The sequence below is a fragment of the Leopardus geoffroyi genome, chromosome A3 (assembly GCF_018350155.1).
Source record: "Leopardus geoffroyi isolate Oge1 chromosome A3, O.geoffroyi_Oge1_pat1.0, whole genome shotgun sequence".
NCBI classification, from domain to species: domain Eukaryota; kingdom Metazoa; phylum Chordata; class Mammalia; order Carnivora; family Felidae; genus Leopardus; species Leopardus geoffroyi.
The window spans coordinates 67,291,669-67,312,531 of NC_059336.1; the positions used below are offsets into that span (position 1 = coordinate 67,291,669).

Consider the following 20,863-nt stretch of genomic DNA (forward strand, 5'->3'; position numbering starts at 1 on the left):
AGCACTCTTTTTCTTCCTCAAAGATTTTATTTTTAAAGTAATCTCTACATCTAACATGGGGTTCAAACTCACAACCCTGAGATCAAGTGTCGCATGCTCTACCAACTGAGCCAGCCAGGCACCCCGTAGCACTGACATGCTATAATCCCCTTTCTTCCAATTTTCTTGTTATTGCCTAATATTTTGGCTCTACCTTTAAAATATTATACATATTTACAATCAAGTCTACTCAATTTATTAACATATTTTACTAATTCTTCACTCATGATGTATTCTTTTTTCTTTTTTAGTTTTTATTTGAGACATAGAGAGGGAAAACGAACAAGTGGGGGAGGGGCAGAGAGAGAGGGGGACAGAAGATCTTAAGTGGGCTCTGTGCTGACAGCAGAGAGCCCAATGCGGAGCTCAAACTACGAACTGTGAGATCATGACCTGAGCTGAAATCAAGAGTTGGGACACTTAATTGAGCCACCCAGGTGCCCTTTTTACTTTGGGGTGCACGGGTGGCTCAGTGGGTTAAGCAACCGACTCTTGATTTCAGCTCAGGTCGTGATCTCATGGTGGTGGGATCAAGCCCCCTGTAAGGCTCTGCACTGACAGCTCAGAGCCAGTTTGGGATTCTCTGTCTCCCTCTGCCCTTCCCGTGCACTCTCTTGCACACATGCTCTCAAAATAAATACACATTAAAAAAATACACATAAAAAAATAAATACCCAGGTGCCCCTTGCATCAAGTTTGTATAGGTGATGAACTCTTAATTTTGTGTATAGCCTGACTTTGGGCCTCATTTTTGCTGATAATTGATAGTTTAAATGGGTATAGAATTCAAACTAAAGTTATATTATCTCTATATTTTAAGGAAAGAGTATTCCACTATCTTCTGGAAATTATTGTCCTGGTAAATACACTGTCATTATAGCTCATATTTTGGGGTAGGCACTCTTTTTTTCACCATCTTAAAGAACTCTTGGGGTGCCTAGGTGGCTCAGTCAGTTGAGCAGCCAACTCTTGACTCTGGCTCAGGTCACGATCCCAGCACTGTGGGATCGAGCTGTGCATTGATCTGAGACTGGCTTTAAGATTCTCTCTCTCCCTCTGCCCCTCTCCCCAGCTCACGTGCATATGCTCTCTCTCTCTAAAAAGGAAAGAAAGAAAGAAAGAAAGAAAGAAAGAAAGAAAGAAAGAAGAAAGAACTTATTATGTTCTATAATTTCACTACCAAGCATTTATTTTTTTTTTAATTTATTTTTTTAACGTTTATTTATTTTTGAGACAGAGAGAGACAGCATGAACAGGGGAGGGTCAGAGAGAGAGGGAGACACAGAATCCAAATCAGGCTCCAGGCTCTGAGCTGTCAGCACAGAGCCCGATGCGGGGCTTGAACTCACGGACCATGAGATCATGACCTGAGCCAAAGTCGGACGCTTAACCAACTGAGCCACCAGGCGCCCCACTACCAAGGATTTAAAAGCGGACTTTTTTTGCTATTTATCCCGCTACACAACCGTTCAGTAGTGTACAATTTTAATATGGAAACTTAGGTTTTACTTCAATTCAAAGTCCTCATATATAAAAGGGGTATATTACCTACATGATGGGGGCTGTTACAAAAATAAAACATGCACTTACTGTCTACCAAGAATAGAGTGATCAATAAATGATGTCTATTAATATCACAACTACTGGGCAGGAATTACCAAAATTCCTTGTGTTTTGTCATGGATATAAAAATAGCTAATTACTACTTAAGTGCTTTCAAAAGTATTTTCTTATTATGCTTAATATATACATTGATATTATATATGCAATATATAATACATCATTTCCACTGTGTATTGAAAGTCCCTACACTGATATCAGATATCTATTAATAGGGAATTCCCATAGCTTCTGGTAAGTTTTCAGAAACTTCATTGCCAAATAGTATTATAAATAAAAACATTCAGGACATCGAACAAGATGAGCTTACTATATAAAATATTATCAAATATTTACTGATAATCCTCCAAACATTAAACATAAATGACCTTTATGCTTACATATATTTATTTACTACATAAATGTAAATGACAGCAAGCACTTGAGGCTGAGATATGGGTAGCTATCAAAAAAGCATGGAGACAGAAAAGCAAGTGATTAAACACTGAAGTCAAGCAACCACTGAGTTCAAAAATTTCTGACAGTGTAAAAAAAAAAATGACAGTAGCAACGTACAGGGTTCATTCAAAAACAATTTATAGGTAAGTCTGTCAATGACAAAACAGAATCATAATAAAGAAAAAAGGGCAAAGTATAGAGCATTTTGAATCTGGGTTAAAGAATTCAGATTATTCTACACGTGGTAAGACCTGAAGTGGAGAGTGCCTAACTCAACTTTAACTTCTTTTTTGGAAAAGAAACACCAAGACAAAGTGAACTGTAAGATGAACAGAATATGATGACAGAGTTAAAAATCTGTCCTGGTAATTCTTCCATGTTCTCTGGCCCATTTCCTCTTACTAAGAATATCCTTTTTTTCCCTTTTTTCTATCTGTGACATACTCATTCTTCAAGATCTAGTTTAAGCATTCACTTTCTCTGGCAAGTCTTTTCAAACCATTTCAGCCTCAGACTAGTTTCCCCTCCACTCTTAAGTATTTCATGTATACATTCAATCAATAACATTTAATCTCATATATTAACGGTGGGATTATTGTTTTAAAAAACAAATTTGACATTATCAAACTTTAAAATGCAAATATCTCTGACTCAGTAACTTTTATGAAACTGAAACTGTGACATAAACACATGAAGATACTTGTACAAAGATGTTTACTATAATTGCAAAAAATAAGAACCTGAATATTAATAGAGGTACATTTAACATAAATCATAATCCATTCATGTAATGAACTATTCTGCAACTGTTAAAAAAAAAAAAAAAGAGCTATTTGTACTTATATTGATACAGAAAAATGCCCAGGATATATTTAAGTAAAAAACAACACTTAATTTACAAATTAATATAGTATGGTTTCTTTTTAAATAAAAAGAGTATGTGTTTACATACACATATATTTAAAAAATTCTATAGTAAACACACACAGTTAAGAGTTACCTCTAGGGAGTGGTAGGTCAGGGGAAGAGAGGACTTTTCCTTTAAACGTGATATCCTTCTATATTCATTAATTCACTTAACAATCACTCAAAAATTTCTAGAGTGCCAGGCTTATGACTTATCTATTTCTTTGGCACTTACATATTAAACGTTTTTTGAAAGAATATTTTATGTTCTTGTTTACTGCACTGAAACACCTTGAAGGTAAGTTTTTACTTTCCCACAGTAACAACCATAACACCATACAACTAAATGTTTACAGATTCACACAAATATGTTAAAGTACTTAAAAATGGAATGAATAGATTTATATCAAATTTATGACAGTTGTTGCTTCTTGAGAGGGTAAAAGTGAGGAAGGGAATGGGATGAAAGGTTCTTTTTAAAAAAGATTTAGCTAATTTTATGTATAATTTTTTTCATAAAAACTCACATATGATATTGATCATTTGTATGTTAGAGAGGTGCAAATTTTCTTTCAGTCTATCATTTGCTTTAACTTTATTAGCAACCTTCATTGCGCAGAACTTTCCACTTATTTTACGTAGTCAATTTCTTGATGTTTCTTTAATGATTTTCATTTTTTTTTTTTTTGGTGTTGCTGAGGAAAAAGTACTTTCTTCTAAGTTTTCTATGATTTTCTAAAAATACTGAGCTCTTACTTGGAGGACATTATGCTAAATGAAATAAGCCCCTTACAGCAGGACAAATACTACATGATTCCACTTACGTGAGGTATCTAAAATAGTCAAACTTATGAAGGTAGAGTATATAATGGTGGTTCCCAGGGTCTGGGGGGAGACGGGAAATAAGGAGTTGCTATTCAGCGGGTATAAAGTTTCAGTAATGCAAGATGAGTAAGTTCTTCGGATCTGATGTACACCTTGCCTACAATTAATAATACTGTATTATACACCTAGAAATTTGTTAAAAGGATAGATCTCATGTTAAATGTTTTTACTATAATAAAACATTTTTCAATTGAAAAAAATGTCAAGCTCTTTAATCATTCGAAATGTAGTTTTTGGTATCGTACAAAGTAGGAAATTAACTGAATGCTTTTTCCAAATGAATAATCAATAGTCTCGGTATCATTTATTGAACAGTAAATAATATAATTGCTGAAATAACATAACTGCCTTTTTTCAACCAGTCACAACTGGTTGAAACAAAACAAAAAATTAAGTCAATTAATAAAAAAACAAGCTATTAAAATTTACTTGCATATTTTAAGTTATTGAACACAAGTATTCTAACAAAATTAATTTTTATTTCAGCTAAAAAAATTACAGAAAACTTTATCTGATCAATAGGTTCAACTAATCACTAAACTGAAAAAATGAACAGAATGTTAATAAAATTCTGAAGCAAGAACAGATAACACCATCATCACTGACTGGGAGTCAGGAGATCTGGGTTCATTCCAACCACCACCTTGAACAAGTAAAAAACCTCAAGAATTGGGACTACGGTTCTACATCCAACATTCTATAATTTCTAACTAATTTACCATCTCTACGATAATTAAAATATCTAATCATAATAGCTGACACCAAAAGAGCAAAGTATATAATCTTCTTTATCGACCTGTTGAAGATGTTTACCAGATGTTCTTTATATCACTCTAAACATCAAATAATTTAAATTCATTTTCCCTAGCTATCTTCTGAGCATATACTTCCAATCACGTGAAAGGTTTAGTCACCTGTCAGCTTATCCCTCTTTAGAATAACACTTGATTTTTTTTAATAGATGTATTTTCTCAACCATTGCAACATTTTACAAGTCTTATTACTCTGATACATTATCATGTGTTTACACACACACAAACACACTTTAGGTTGATTCACCTGTAGTCCATATTGTTTTCTGCCATACTTAGTTCTGGCTCAACATTTCTAAGTGATTATTCATTTTTTTGTTGTTCCTATAAAGATGAAGGTTCATTTTTTTGTTTAACAGACCATTCAAAGTAATTTAACTTCTATTCTTGATTTTTGAGGTACTAACCTCAGCGCATTTATTTTTATTTTTTTTATTAAAAAAAATTTTAGAGGTTAGAGTGGGAGAGAGCCAAAGCAGAAGAGACTCTTAAAAACTGAGAACATACTGAGGGCTGATGGGGGGTGGGAGGGAAGGGAGGGTGGGTGATGGGTATTGAGGAGGGCACCTGTTGGGATGAGCACTGGGTGTTGTAATGGAAACCAACTTGACAATAAATTTCATATATTAAAAAAAAAAAAGAGAAAAAAAATTTTTAAGTTTATTTATTTTGAGAGACACAGAGAGCGGAGAAGGGGCAGAGAGAGATGGAGAGAGAGAATCCCAGGCAGGCTCTGTGCAGTCAGCATAGACAGGGCTCAAACTCACAAACCATGAGATCATGACCTGAGCTGAAACCAAGAGTTGGGTGCTTAACTAACTGAGCCACCCAGGCATCCCCCTGCCCCTGCTTTTTTAAATCTAAGAACTTAATATGTATAGTAACCTAAATTAGTAATATGAAGAAACCTCAGTCCAGAGAAGGAAAAAGAAGGGAAACAGAAACAACCATTTACTAAATTTTTGTAAATGTCTATTTGTAAATGGTTAGCGCTATTTTTGTAGTTGTTGCTTCCATATAATTCAACCTAAAAAAATTTCCCCCAACCTCACAACACCAATATGACTATTTCATAAAAGAATAAAAGCTGTATTTAAATACACCTATGTTACTCTTGTTCCTTCTTCAGCTACCCAAAGTCACTGTTTCAGGAAAATACTTTAAATTCATCTGTAATCAGCTCTTCATAAAACTATGATAATTACTATCTAGAATCTATACTTAATGACTGATTTTCCCTAAACCACACAGTAGCCCCTACATTAAAAACAAAACAAACAGTTCACCTCTTTCAATGAAGGTTTTTAGTGTATTTTCCAATAAGAAAATGTTTTCTCTTGGTTAAGGCTTATAAGGAGTCTATAAGATGATCAGAAGATTGGCCAAGTGTGAGATAAGTTAATTCCAAATCTAATAAATTTAGGCTTTAAAGGTCCGTATCTTCTGAAAGTCACTGTGGGTTCTTATTTATTCTCAAACACATTAGGTTCCACAATCCAAAACTTCTAAGAATATAGTAACTTAGAATGGGAAGATTTTTTACTGATAATGATGCAACAATCTCTTAGCAATCTGTTTCAACTTAATAGTCATTATTTTTTTCAGAGCTATCTCCAGTTTTATGGGAAGGAAATCCTCCGTATAAAATTATCAAATAGACATGAGTCCATACCACCAGAGTACAAAAGAAATAGCCACTTGTTCTGACCAATAAGAAGTTTCACTTTTCTTTCAAATAATCCAGTTCGTATGCTAAATTTCCATCATTCAACCAGGCATGTATGTAATGAAAAAACTGTATGTATTTGCATGTAAATAATCTACAGTCACAAACTTGTCCTAGAAAAACAGTATCACTGGCTCAAAAAAAACCCCAAATAACAAATCTGTTTTTCATTCGAATTCTGACTTTCTTATCATCAGTCATCTTCATTTCCTGCAAATGATATAAGCAATTATTATCCTAAAGTTGCTGTGAGTACAAAAACTAAAAATGTCTACAAATTAATAAGCACTCAAAACACAGAGAACTGAGAAATGTAAAGTTTCAAGCTTGTATTCAAATGTAAAACGACCTATCTGAGGATCATGTCATCGAACCAACTAATAATCACAATCATCAATCACAACCATTAAAATCTTTTAAAAAAATACAAACCCCCTTCCTTCCAGATTCCATATATGGTATTTGAAAAACAAAGAAATGTAAAAGAAGTAACAAAAATCACCTCCCTCCACCATCCCAAGATACTACTGCTAACATTTCACCAAAAATTTTTAGACATTTCACAAAATCAGGAGTGCATATTCCCAGTTTCAGAGAGTGTTGTGTGTGTGTTATCAATGCATATGTATGTTGGTATGTGACATTTCTGTAGCCCTCTAAAACCAGACTTAACTTTACAAACCTTGGACAAGTTCACTACACCCAGATGTCTCAGCTCTGTTTTTCAGCTTTAAAGATTTCAGCTAAGAGGTTCTCAAATCAAATGACTCAGAAATAGAGGGAAGTTTCCCTGTGAGATGTTGCAGTAGAGACTAAGAGAGAACCAGAAAAAATCCATAAAGGCACCTTCAGAGTATGCCTTTACAACTAACTTATATGTGGGATTACAGCTGCTATGAAGGACCTTAAAGTGTTGTTTTACCTCTGCAATTGAAGATCTTAGATTCTGGCAACATATAATTTTATTTAAACCTGTCCGTCTACCTTCAGTTTCTGGATATATAAGCAAAATAACGAATACAATGAAGAAGGACTACACCATGAAAACAAGATAAATGACCCCAACTCTGCAGGTAATTTCTTTCACTAGGCATATTTTCTTTCTTAATAACTTACACACAAGCATGCTATAATTTAGCTTAAACTTTGGGCTGCAACAACTTTCTAAGTGTGGCACAGAGGTAATTCAATAAATGATTAAAGGGCAGAATATATATCAGACTTCGGGGAGTCAAAACAAACCTTCATCTTCATACCATTTCATAAAAAACTCTCCAACAGACTCTGGACTTGGAAACAGTGGACAGATAAGGTTATGAATGAAACTCCGATGTGGTATATGTATGTATGCATGTATATGTGTGTGTATCCTTAAAAATATGTATCAGAAGACAATGAAAACAATTTCAACATCCTTATTTGCAATTCATTCTGGTCTCAAATGTTATTTAAATTTAGTCTCTAACTCAATTATAAGTTCCATAAAGGCAAGAACCATGTCTGTATAGAAATACCTAACAAATTCAGACCTCACTGATTTCTACTGGCAATTTAAATGATATAGAAAGAGTTTTAAAGCAACTCAGAAGTCACCTTATTCAAAATCCCCTGATGTAGAAATTTAATTCTAGGAAGGGAAGGAAAAAAAAAGCCACTTTGATGAAAAAGCTCAGGCTCCTTATCCCCAAATTTAACATTTACTTGATGTGGATAGGTGTTTAAAAAAAAAAAAAAAAAAAAAAAAAAAAAGACAGGAAGGTAGCAGTCTCCTCCACACTGCTTATCGTGGACAAGAAAGAAAAACTCTTAGCACTAACACTGAACTAGTAAGTGCTGAAAGAACAGACATGAAATAATAAGATCTTACTTTTTGATATCTAAGGCTACCATATTATCTGTTTTAAGCAAGTGGTTCTTTAACAACAGAACCCCATTTCAGTCATTGATGGCCTGCCATTCTCAGGGGATACTTATATCATGGGGAGCATAAGCTTATAAGACACTAACTAGCACACTTCAGCACAAGCTTTCAGCTGAGGAAAAACTTGTCAATGATACTGGCAGAGGTACTTTTACACCTTCTTCTTATACATCAGGAACTGATGATCTGGTCAAGGACTAGAAAAACAACTTGAGAACAAAATGCATCCCAATTTTTCTATGAAGCTTCTGTAATTTTAAAATAAGCAGAATTTAATAAAGGATAATCAAGATATGCAGAAAAAAATAAATTAAACAATTAACCAAATAAAAGCAAAATATTTTCACAGGCGTTAAAAAGATAAGCTTAAAAGTAGTAAAAAAAAAAAAAAAAGAAAAAAAGAAGGATTCCACACTGAAATGGAGAAACAAACTATGGCAGTTGCAAAAACAAATAATTTTTGTAATGAAGGCTTAGAATCACATTAAATTCCACAGTAATTTTGAAAATTCCTAAATATAAAAAAAGATTTCCCTCCTCCTCAAAATAACCCAACCTACAACCTATGGGGAAAATTAAAGTATATTAAGGTGACGGGTAAACTTCCTAACACCACTGTTAAAGGATGCTAGAGCAGATATACCAAAGACTTAAGAAAAATACTAATATTTGAAATAAAATCAATTGTTTTGGCAGCGTTAATTATGAGAGGACACATTCACGTCTGTCTTTTTTTTTGACGTTTATTTTTGAGAGAGAGAGAAAGAAGAAAGAGGCAGAGGATCTGAAGTGGGCTCTGTGCTAACAGCAGAAAGCCCAATGTGGGGCTTGAACTCAGGAACAGTGAGATCAAGACCTGAGCTGAAGTTGGATGCTTAACTGACTGAGCCACCAAGGTGCCTGCCCCATATTCACATCGGTCTTAAAGTTGTTTTATCTCCCAAGTAAATGGAAGCTTTGTCTTTGAGAAAAGAAAACTGATGGTATAATGTTGAGGTAAAAGACTTACCAGGAATGGGTACCTGTATTCACCAAAAGATATACATAAAATGCTCACAGCACTATTCCTTACAGCGAAATATTAAAGTTCTATGTCTCTTAATCATAGAATGAATAAATTGTCATATACTCATACAATGTAGTATTACAGATCAACAAGACTAAACAAACTATTGCTATAAGCAACAACATGGTTGAAATAAACAAATACTGAGGGAAAGAAGCCAGACACATAGGAATACAGACTGAGCGATTACAGTTATATAAAGTTGGTACCTAAGACAGACAACAGACAAAACTAATCTAAGCAATCCAAGCAGTAAGAAAGATAGGGTTGGGGATAGTGACTGGGAAGGCAAGGGGCTGGGACAACACACAGAACGGTGATTTCTGGGATACTGATAGTGGTTTTTTTGTTTTTTATTTTATATTTGAGAGAGAGAAAGAGAGAGACAGAGCATGAGCAGGGGAGAGGCAGAGAAATGGAGGCAGAATCTGAAGCAGGCTCCAGGCTCTGAGCTGTCAGCACAGAGCCCGACACGGGGCTCAAACCCACCAACTGTGAGATCATGACCTGAGCCGAAGTCGGACGCTCAACAGACCAAGCCACCCAGGCGCCCCTTTGGGATACTGGTAGTGTTTAATTCTTGATCTAGGTATTACTGGCTACACAGACGTGTTCACTTTGTGTAAAGTCATCAAGCTATACACCAATGATTTGTGCGCTTGCGTATTTTTATTAAAATGTCAGTTTAGGGGGGTGCCTGGGTGGCTCAGTGGGTTAAGTGTCCAACTTCAGCCTAGGTCATGATCTTGCTGTTCCTGAGTTCAAGCCCCATGTTGGGCTCCGTGCTGACAGCTCAGAGCCTGAAGCCTGTTTCAGACTGTGTCTCCTTCTATCTCTCTGCCCCTCCCCCACTCATGCTCTCTCTCAAAAATCAACATTAAAAAAAGCTTAGTTAAAAAAAAACTAATAGATTTTTCACAATTTAAATAATTATATATGGTTATATATAGCGTGTGTGTGTGTGTGTGTATAATTACATACAGACTTTCTAATTTAAATGACCACTGCTAATTTAAAATGACCCACACATACTGTCACTCCTACCTGCTCTAATTCTTTTTCTTCTCTCCATCCCAATCTTCAACCCAAAATTAGTCTTTTGAAAAAATAAAATGTGAAACTTTTAAGAAAATTTTAGGGTCAGAAGTAGATTAGTAAAAACAATAAATGTGTAAGGGAAGTGATTCTTACAAGACTATTCCACCCTCACCTTCACCTGACATACTTATTTTGTCTCTGAGGAAGCACTCCTACCCAAAGCCTTTGTCCAAATCACTTATTTCTATCTCTTTTACTGGGCCTAAAATACCAAAATTTGACTAAGGGATCAGTTTCTTAAAAATGCAAATGCATTTCAAAGGATTATGAAGATATCAGTCATTTACACACAACAGTGAATTAGTTCTGTGGCTACTTTTAACACAGAAAAATGAGTGATTCCACCATTTCTTTTACCATACAATCACTTTGCCAACAATTCAATTTCAAAATATAGGATCTTCACCCACCTCCATTTCTTTTAAACAAGTCTTCTTTGATCCTTTCTCTCTGCCATGATACAAACCCAGAATGATTTCTATTTTCCATTTGTTAAATTCTATTTCACTTCTAATTTCCCTTAAAGCCTGTTTTTTTTCAATATGTATGATTATATGGGAAGAAACAATTACTAGTGACATATATATACCAACCCTGTCCAACTCAAAATATAACAGGTGAATAAAAAAGAGCTGTATGTTCTTTCTCTTCCCCACCTGCTTCCTCTTAAGTGTCAGATTCTCATAAAGCCACATGGTCTTATACATACTATGTTATAGACTATGGATGCAAGATACAAAATCAATATTTCAGTGTAAAAAAGAATTCTCATTAAACTCAAGTAAAGGCAGCAAACCAGCAGAGGCTAAACTGATTCAAGTCAGTTATCAATACATGGTACTAAAGAAATCAATGTCAAAGACTGAACCCCTATAGGAGCCAGTTAATTCCATTCTGAGGAAAAATTTTTAGTAGTCAAAGATTTTGACACAACCCAACCTGAACATCTAGAAAATGAGTGCATGCTGCACACTAAAAGAAATCAGTAAAGATTTTCACTGTTACCAGAAAAATAATTTTAAAGCACAGGTTATTATTCCATTTCTATCACTCAATTTCAAAGCTTTGAGAAAACAGAAAAGTAGGCTCTCTTTGTACCTCTTCCTTCATGAGATGTGGAAATATTCCATTATGTTTTTTAAGGTTTATTCACCAGTTGAGGGAACAGCATTTAATAATTTTTTCTCCTCTTTTGAACACACACAATTTTTCATTTGTTAGAAGGACTAAACACTGACAATTGGATCTTTAGAAATTGGGGACAATAAGCAACTTACATTTGCTTTAATATACTATCTTAATTTGGATGTTTTAAAACAAAAAATACGCAATGTATTCATTTTCAAAGTACATATTTTTGATATTTCCTTAAACTAAAATAAATTATACAAGGGAAGTTAATTGGTTTCATTTCTCTATTTTCTAAGGATTAAGTTTAAGCACATTTCTGTGTTAACCAAACATATAAAAACCCCAGGCTATACATGCAAAGACATCAAGCTATGGTGACAAAAGGATATTTAGTCCACAAACCTGTCAAAATTACCACCGAAGTGTAATTTAACTCACATTTTTCCTTCCTGAAATAGGCTAGTCTATAACCATGAGCTAAAATGACTTAACACCTTTTATTCATAACTTATGAGTAATTCAAGAGAAATCTACCCCTCTTTACACAATGAGTACTTAGTGATCTCAACAAGCTGGAAAAACATGCTGGCCAATCAGTGCCATCTCTTCCAGAGACAAATCTACATTAGAGGTAAAGTTATGATCAGAAGGTTATTTAAAAAATGTTAAAGCAGGTGTCTAACAATATATAGCATCAGACTACTGTACCAGTCTTCAATAAAATAAATGGGATATGAAAGGAGACAGATGTGCTTCAAGGGCTAGGTTATTCCCTCCTCTGAATGTGATGGACACATTCTGCCAAATGTATTTTGTTATCTCTCCTCTTGTTTATGGGAAGATTCAGTGATATAAATCAATTTTGTAAATCTCTGCTATTTACTAGGACTACTCACTGCTGACTAATGTCTATCTTACAGAATTGCTAAAAGGGTTAAATGAGATGTATTAGACTCTAGTACATAAGCAAAAACAGTGATCTATGTTTATTATTGTATTTCAAATACTCATTTCTTCTGTTTCCTTATTCTTTCTTCAAAGAATATTTTAATTTGTTGGCTATAAAATGATTTATAATTATAAACCAGACTAAGGTTTTGGGTTTTTTTTTTTATGTTTATTTTATTTTATTTTTTGAGAGAGAGACAGAGTGTGAGCAGGGGAGGGGCAGAGAAAGAGGGAGACAAAGAACCTGAAGCAGGCTCCAGGTTCTGAGTTGTCAGCACAGAGCCCAACACGGGGCTTGAACTCCTAAACTGTGAGATCATGATCTGAGCTTAAGTTGGAGGCTTAACCATCTGAGCCTTCCAGGTGCCCCTCTCTAAGGTTTTATCAAGTCACCTAGATTGCATTTTGGGGTATGCCAGAAACTAATGACTCATGCACATTTTATCTTTTGGGTTTAGTTTTATATATAACTGATTCCATTGCTTACTATTATTATTTTATTTTTAAAATTTTTAAATTTTATTTAGTTTTGAGAGAGAGACAGAACGTGAGCAGGGGAGGGGCAGAGAGAGAGAGACACAGAATCAGAAACAGATCCAGGCTCTGAGCTGTCAGCTAAGAGCCCAATGTGGGGCTTGAACTCACAAACCATGAGATCATGACCTGAGCCAAAGTCGGATGCTTAACCGAATGAGCCACCCATGCACCCCTATTTTATTTTTAGTGTTTATTTTTGAGAGAGAGAGAGCGAGCACGCACACAGGGGAGGAGCAGAGATGGGGGTGGTACAGAAGATCTGAAGCAGGCTCTGTGCTAACAGTAGAGAGCCTAGTGCGGGCTCAAACTCTGGAGCCATGAGATCCTGACACTTAACCAACTGAGCCACCCAGGTGCACCTATTACTATTTTAAAAAGCTGCCATTTATTGAGCATCTGTCAAGTCCTAGATACTTAAATCTCTCATCATTAATTATCCCATAAGACAAGTATTACCATTTTCATTTTAAAGATAATCATGTAAGGCTCCAAGAGTTTATATCGCTTTCGCCATGTCAAACAGCTTGTTGATGGTGTAACCAGGATTAGAACTAGCTAGCTGTAACTCTGAGCTCTTTCTTTTAAAAAAAAATTTTTTTTAAATGTTTATTTTTGAAAGAGAGAGACAGAGTGTGAGTGGGGGAGGAGCAGAGCGAGAGGGAGACACAGAATTCAAAGCAGGGTCCAGGCTCTGAGCTGTCAGCACAGAGCCCAACGCGGGGCTCGAACCCAAGAACTGTGAGATCATGACCTGAGCTGAAGTAGGACACTTAACCGACTGAGCCACCCAGGCACCCGTGAGCTCTCCCTATCATACTGCCCAACTGTCTCAACTGGCATATTTTGCTTATCATTTTATTTTCAGAGGGTTAACAACTGCAATTTGGGGGTACTTTGCTGGTAACCTCACATACAACTGGAATTCTCTGGAAGTTGAGAATGTAATTAATTCAAAGGGCTGATTAAATTAATAAAATGGAAGGTCTAAAACAGAATAACTCTTCAGAGACTAGTGGGACAAGAAAGACACAAGAGTTAACTTATTAGTTAGTAATAAATGTGGGGACTATAAGGAACCTCAAGTTGAAATAACTCTTTATTACAGATTGTTTAGCTTCAAAATTAAAACACATAGGGAAAAAAACCAAACAAACTTGGAAATACTCACTAGCCTTGAATTCTCCCAAATCTAAGTCCAGGGGTTCTAACAGGTCAGGATCTACGGGTAGTTCTTGCCTTACCTGGTAGGTTTCCAAGCTGGTTGGCCTGTCCTTGGGTTTGCCAGAATTTCCAGTAAAGAAAGAGAAAAGCAGTATAGGGACAACCCATAGGCCTAATCAGCAGAACTTTCACATCAGCATTGTCACACTATCTCATGTTTTCTCTGAAAATGTATGTCTATCTATTTTGAGAGAGACATCAAGAGAGCAAGAGTGGAGGATGAGGAGAAAGAGAAGGAGAGGGAGAATCCTAAGCAGGCTCCATGCTGTCAGCACAGAGCCTGATGCAGGGCTCAATCTCATGAACTGTGAGATCATGACCTGAACAGAAATCGAGAGTCATACCTTAACTAACTGAGCCACCCAGGCACCCTACTATCTCATTTCTATCCCTCAAATAACTTGTTAAGCTTTGAGAAAACAGGCTCTTTTCCACCCCACCTACTCCCACAAAAAACTGGGTGGCATTTCTCCTTTCATGGATGTAAATATTTTGAAGGTTTGGCCACCAGATGGGAGAGTAGTGGCCCACAGTACTTAATTCCTAAGACTGGAAAAATCATGTCCTTTGCCCAGAACTCTTCTGTCAAAAAAGGTTGCAGAAGTTCCTTATTCTTGCATTCTGTAAGTTCCTTATTCTGAAGAACCTGAAGGTAAAATATCATGAGCTAGAACAAGCCCACAGAAGGTATGATTAGCATGCATGACTAGAACACTAAGGAGTTTCCTGGCTGCTGCATATTATAATATGTAGCTCCATTAGGAATATTTCACATATACTGTATGTACTGCATTATTTCAACATGTTTAGTTAAAACAAAACTCTAATTCCAGGGTCATTGGTGAGATTTTTATCCCACAAATATGGAACTAAAAAGACTATGTTTTTACTCTCTACAATTACTTCAGACTAGAAATTAATAGCAATACCATTAATATATTGTATTAAATCTCTTGAACTATCAATGATTATATAATTAAAATTTCAGCACTTCAAAAGAGTCTTATGAATTCTCCAACCAGAAAAAATTACACCTATTTTCAAAAACTTTGATATCAAGACTTTCAGTTGTCAAGTTTCATTTTTTATGTTTTTATTAAAACACAATAAATGAGAAACTAATAATAGTGATTGATTCCAAGCAGGAGAATTTGGTAGCTGAAGGCAGGTGTAGACAAGAAACTTCTGAATTTTAAATCATTTGTATTTATTACCTATTTTAAGTAACCAATTTTAACTACAAACTAAAAATGCTCGGAATACATAGCACTTCTGCAGACTTGTAACCTTACCTCATACTTTTAGAAAAAGACTATCAAAAAGATATTAACATAAATCACAACAAGCTGCAAAAGCTAAATCCTTTCAGGATTTCAAAAGAAAATAAATATAAAAAAATCTACCCCACACTACTTCCAGATTCACTGAATCTGGAATATATCATCAAAGTGTCCCTATGTGTAACACCAATTATTTTCTACTAATTTAAAGTAGTATGTGAAATCCTAAACTCTGGAACTTAAACTGAAAGACCAAAACCAGCTAATGATTAGTATTCCATGTTAAGACAGTGGGCCATTACAGATAACATGAGTGAAGACAGCATTCCATGAAACACTCAGGCCAAATATTTCCCAATGTGGGTATAAGTAATTGTCCCCAATGGAAGGTTTTGAAAAGTCCTCATAAGAATTCACTGTATTAGACTGTTTTTTTCCTCTTCAAACACTGGCCATGACATATAAGAGAAAGTGTGTGTGTGTGTGTGTGTGTGTGTGTGTGTAAGGATGTATCAAGGAAGTTTTTAGACCAATTATCTTGTGGGTAAAGGAGCAACAAAAATGCAACCCTGACAAAAATTTTGCTTAAAAATAAAAACGACATTGTAACTATACTATTACCACTAACAAAGCCAAAGTCCATCCTTTTATGTGAAATAAGTAAGTAATTTTTTATATTGAATGAATAACTTGTCTTAAAAACAGTGAGTCTGACTTTAATTTCTGACCTGGAAAGCTGTCTGATCCACTATTATGTAACTCTATCCAAACTCTAATGCAAGAGCTACATACCCATTAAGAGTTAGTAAAAAGTACAACACACACATACATGTTGGCTGTAGTTCCTTAATTACCTTGTCAAAATTATGATACCCACTATATTCTTAAACAACAAAACCTCTCCTATCCAGACCAAAAATAGTGACACTTCCCATGCTCCATAAAACTTTTAAAAGAGAGGTTATTCCTTTGACTAACTTCTCATCGTGTGAACTGTACGTTTTTAAAAAGTAATCAAATCGCCAATTTTTGTAGAAAGACATATTTTACTTAAAACTGGCAAAATCTTTACTATTTTACTCTCTTAAGTTATCTTAATGTTTTATTCATTTTAAAGCCATTTATCTGCCCTCTAAAAGACCCACAGAATTTTCCCTGAAGGCTAATCAGCAAGTTCTTTTCCCCTCTGTGTCAACATGGAATTACCAGAACAGTTTCTACTAGCTGCAGCAAAGCAACAATTCTACAGTGCATTTGATTCACTATTTGGTTAGGTGTATACTGAAATTTTGATTTCTTGAACATCTTTTTGTTAGTCAGCTTATGGACATGAATGAAAAGGAAACTGACACTCTAGTATGCTAATGCCAACAACCAAGTAATTTTACTTCAAAAGGAAATAGACTTTAGTGGCTAATAATTCAAACAAATGTTAAGAAAAGTACCCAAGATAAAAGTACCTCAACTAAGTTTGAAATTACACACATCATGAAAAGGAGATTCAGAATAAATATTTTAAAATACACAATGGGACTAAATTAAGTTTGGCCAAACAGATTTGATTCAGCCCTAATGGTATGAACAAATCAGTACATCTTAAAAACACTTCCAGCAATTAAATCCTTACTATGCTAGGATTTCAATCTAGTATCATTGTTTTCTCAAAAAGGACTGTGAACTCTACAGTATATGGTGGAAGGGGACTTGACTATTATTTGAATGGAACACAGGAAAACCCTGCTATGCAAATGTGAAAGGAAATGATGAAACTACAAATATTTTTAATTTACAGAAACATGGTAAATGTATCCGAGAATCATCAAAACATATTTACCAATACTGTTGCACAACACCTCTAACTGGCTTGAAACATCACATTCTTTCAAGCAACATATAGCAAACTGCTTTCTCAAGGACCATCTGTAACAGTGACTAGTGAAAACCCTTTGAACTATTTTTCAAAAGATTCTCATCTCTCTTTTTAAGTATTTTAGCTAAGTACAACATTGAAACAGTTTTTAAGGAAGGAATGTATAATTTTTAAAAGGCATTTAATCTCAATTCGCTTAATCAAAGGAGGTGTGACAACCAACGCATGTAAAATTAACCTTAATCCGCCAACGAAAACACGCAAAATGTCTCCTAACAATTCCCCTCCTCCTTAAAACAACAACCGTACACATAAATATGGTACTGACCTCCACTCCCACTGAGAACAGCTAATTAATAAAGAGAATAGTTACGTTTGGAGACCAAGGTGCCACATCCTACCTCATATATCTCCCAAAATAACCACATCATCAAAGTAGAACTGAACATTATTTTTGCTAAAGCAAGAATCCAACCCCCGGGAGCTTCAGCCCTTAGACAATGGTGGTTACCAGACAGAGCTGCACAGTTGGGTCCAAATGACACATTTCACTAGGCCTTGGACACAGCACACACACTCACACTCTCCCAAGGGGCCAGTTCCAAGGAAGGGGCGTTCAAACCCCACTAGGAGACGGAGGGTAGCACGGAGGCGTAGGGGTTTGCTAGGGGAGGACAGGCGAGAGGGGTGGTCGATAGAACCGAAGGGTAACTGCACTGACGCGAGGGAGGGGACTGGAAATGGCCGATGGATTCTATATTTATTTATTTAAAGGTCTTGATTTAACGGGTCCTTCCCAGGGGTTCTGTAACTAAAGCCAAACTGCGCAGCAAACATTATGGGGTTGGGAGAGTAGTCGCTGCTCCCCCTACCCCGTGACTAGGGAGGGGGGTGGGGGAAACAAGTTCCCCGGCCAACACCACAGACCACTCGGATTCCCCCCCTTCCCCCTCCTCCACAGGAAGGGGGAGGCTAACAGAGAAAAGGGGGAAAACAAGTTCCCCAGCCAGCCCCACCGCCCGATCACTCCCAGTTGTCCCCCCCCCCCCACCTTCTGTTAGGAAGGGGGAGGCTAAACCGTGGAAGGCAGCAGAAAAGGGGGAAATCCCACATTTTGCCTCCCCCCACCCCAGCCACCAACAGACTCCTGCGGGGTCCGTGAGCCAGCGAAGGAGCCAAAGGATGGGTGGGGGTAGAGGGTGCCGAGCCCCCGCAACCAAACAAAGCGCGGCCTGAGAGAGAGCCCGGGCGAGTGGGGAAGCCGCGGTTTTTCCTGCCGTCCGGGGCCCGGGCCGGGCTGACACTGCGGCACCGGGGGACCCGCCTCCGCTCAGCCTCCGTCTCCCACCCCGGGGGCGCACAGGCCTCCCCCGCCCGCCCCGGCCTTCCTCCCCGCGGGTCCCGGCCGGCCGGCGCCCGAGCCGGAGGGCGGCGGGGAAGGAGCGCGGCCTTACCCCGCTCGCCGGCGTTGTTCCGCTCCTGGGGCAGCGGCGGAGGCGGCGGTGGCGGCGGCGGAGGCTGCTGCTGCTGCGGCGGCGGCGGAGGCTGCTGCTGCGGCTGCTGCTGGGGCGGCTGCGGCGGCGGCTGCTGCGGGGGCTGCTGCTGCTGTTGCTGCACCGGGCGCGGCCGCGACACTCGCCTGGGTCTCCGGTTGGCGGCTCGGACGGAGTTCATTTGCCGGGCTGAGGTGGCGGCGTTGGCGGAGGGACACACACACACACGCACTACGAGCTGCGGGGCAGGAGAAGGGGGTGGGGAGGGGGAGGAAGGAAAGGGGGCGAGGGGAAGGGGAGATGGGAAGGGCGGAGGGGGTGAACGAGACCCCGATTCAAGAGAAAGGCCGGCGGAGACAGAGACCGAGCGAGGCCGGGCGGGAGGGCCTGACGCACGGGGAAGGCCGAGACCGCCGGGCGGGGCGGCCGCGAGGGACGGAGACAGAAAGACGGGCAGAGAGAGAGAAAGAAAGAAAGGGCGTCCGCCCGCCTGGGGATCCCGAGGCGAAGCGCGGCGTCGGCGGGTGAGGAGACAGACTCCGGTCCCGCCGACTCCCGAGCGGCGTCTCAGGCGGCGGGGGGAGTGGGCGGGCGGGCGAGGAAGGGAGAAGGAGGAGAAGAGAGGGAGAGAAGGGAGGGAGGGAGCAGGGGGCGCCCAGCTCTTTTTTTTCCTCTTCCTCCCCCCACACCCCCTGAAAGAGATTTCTGTGAGGAATTTTTTCTCTCTTTCTTCGGCCTCTTCTCTCTCCTCCCCCCCTTCTCTCCTCGGCGAAGGGGAAATGAGTGTGAAGGGAGGAGATAGAGGGAAAAAGAGGCGTCGTCGTTCCTCCTCCTTAAAGGAACCTTTCCTCCTCCTCCTCCTCCTCAACCCCGTAGCCGCTGCTTCTGCTGCTGCTCCGTGGCAGGAGGAGCCATTGACACCGCCGGAGCCTCCACTCGCCCAGTGGGTCCCTCCCCGCCGCGGGGCTGGCCAGGGGCGCGGGGGAGGGCCGCGGGGCGGCGGGGGGAGGGGTGAATGGGCGGGGAAGCCGAGGGGCGGGGATTTCGGCAGAGCAGCCAATGGGGGGCGCCCATACAACCTTCGGGCCAATGGGGCCTCTGGTTTTATGGCGAAGTCCCTTCCTTCAACGCCCTGTTTCCTCTCTCGGGTTTCCTCCCTGCCTCGCCTAGGAGGGGGAAGGAGGGAAGGGGAGTGTGGTGGGGCGGGTGATAATGGGGAGGTATCAGGGCATATAATAGAGCGGGGTGGGGGGGCGAAGAGAGCGCTAGTGCGTAGCGACGATTCTAGGAGAGGAGGTGCTCGGAGGAAAGGGCGGGGGCTGCTGATGTAATGGGGAGAAGTGATTAATCCTTCGATTTGCCTTTTTAGTCCTCCCCCCGCCCCACCACCACCACCTTCACCCAATTTTTTAAGCAGAAAAAAAAAAAAAAAAAAGTGGAGCTAGGGAGTCGATCCTTGGTAACTTGCGTTTTCTGTGGTAGGTACGTTCAAAGTGTGAGCTGTAGGGAGCGCTAGAGATTTTGTGCCCTTTAGCCCAGCTGAGGGTATTTGCAAACCTTGAAGATCCAATTTACCGAGCTTTCAGCCTGTAACCGAAGTTTGGAGTAGTTTGCTAATCTTCGTGACTAAGAGGAGTCACCTAAGTCTTGAAGAGGTTTTGGTAAACAGGCAATAGACCTTGGTCAATTTATTTTTTGGAAACTTGGTCTATGTTCAAGAAAATAATATGTGAGAAAAAGGAGAGAAGTAAATGTGCTGAGGTTATGACTGTTATTTAATTTTTTTTTTTTTTTTTGATCCCACAAACTCAAAGGAAAAGAAAAAAACCCAAGAGGAATTATCTTTGGTATCTGTATCTGGTCCCCTCAGCA

General features: G+C 38.6%; 1 protein-coding gene across 1 annotated transcript in view; it reads right to left on the reverse strand.

Moving 5' to 3' along the window:
* Positions 1-19,958, reverse strand: part of FBXO11 (F-box protein 11) — an 84,253-nt gene extending 64,295 nt beyond the window's left edge. The window contains exon 1 of the mRNA XM_045445971.1: positions 18,953-19,958. Coding sequence (XP_045301927.1) covers positions 18,953-19,172 — 220 coding nt within the window. The 5' untranslated portion in view covers positions 19,173-19,958. The remainder of the gene's footprint in view (positions 1-18,952) is intronic.
* Between the last annotated feature and the right edge of the window lie 905 nt (positions 19,959-20,863).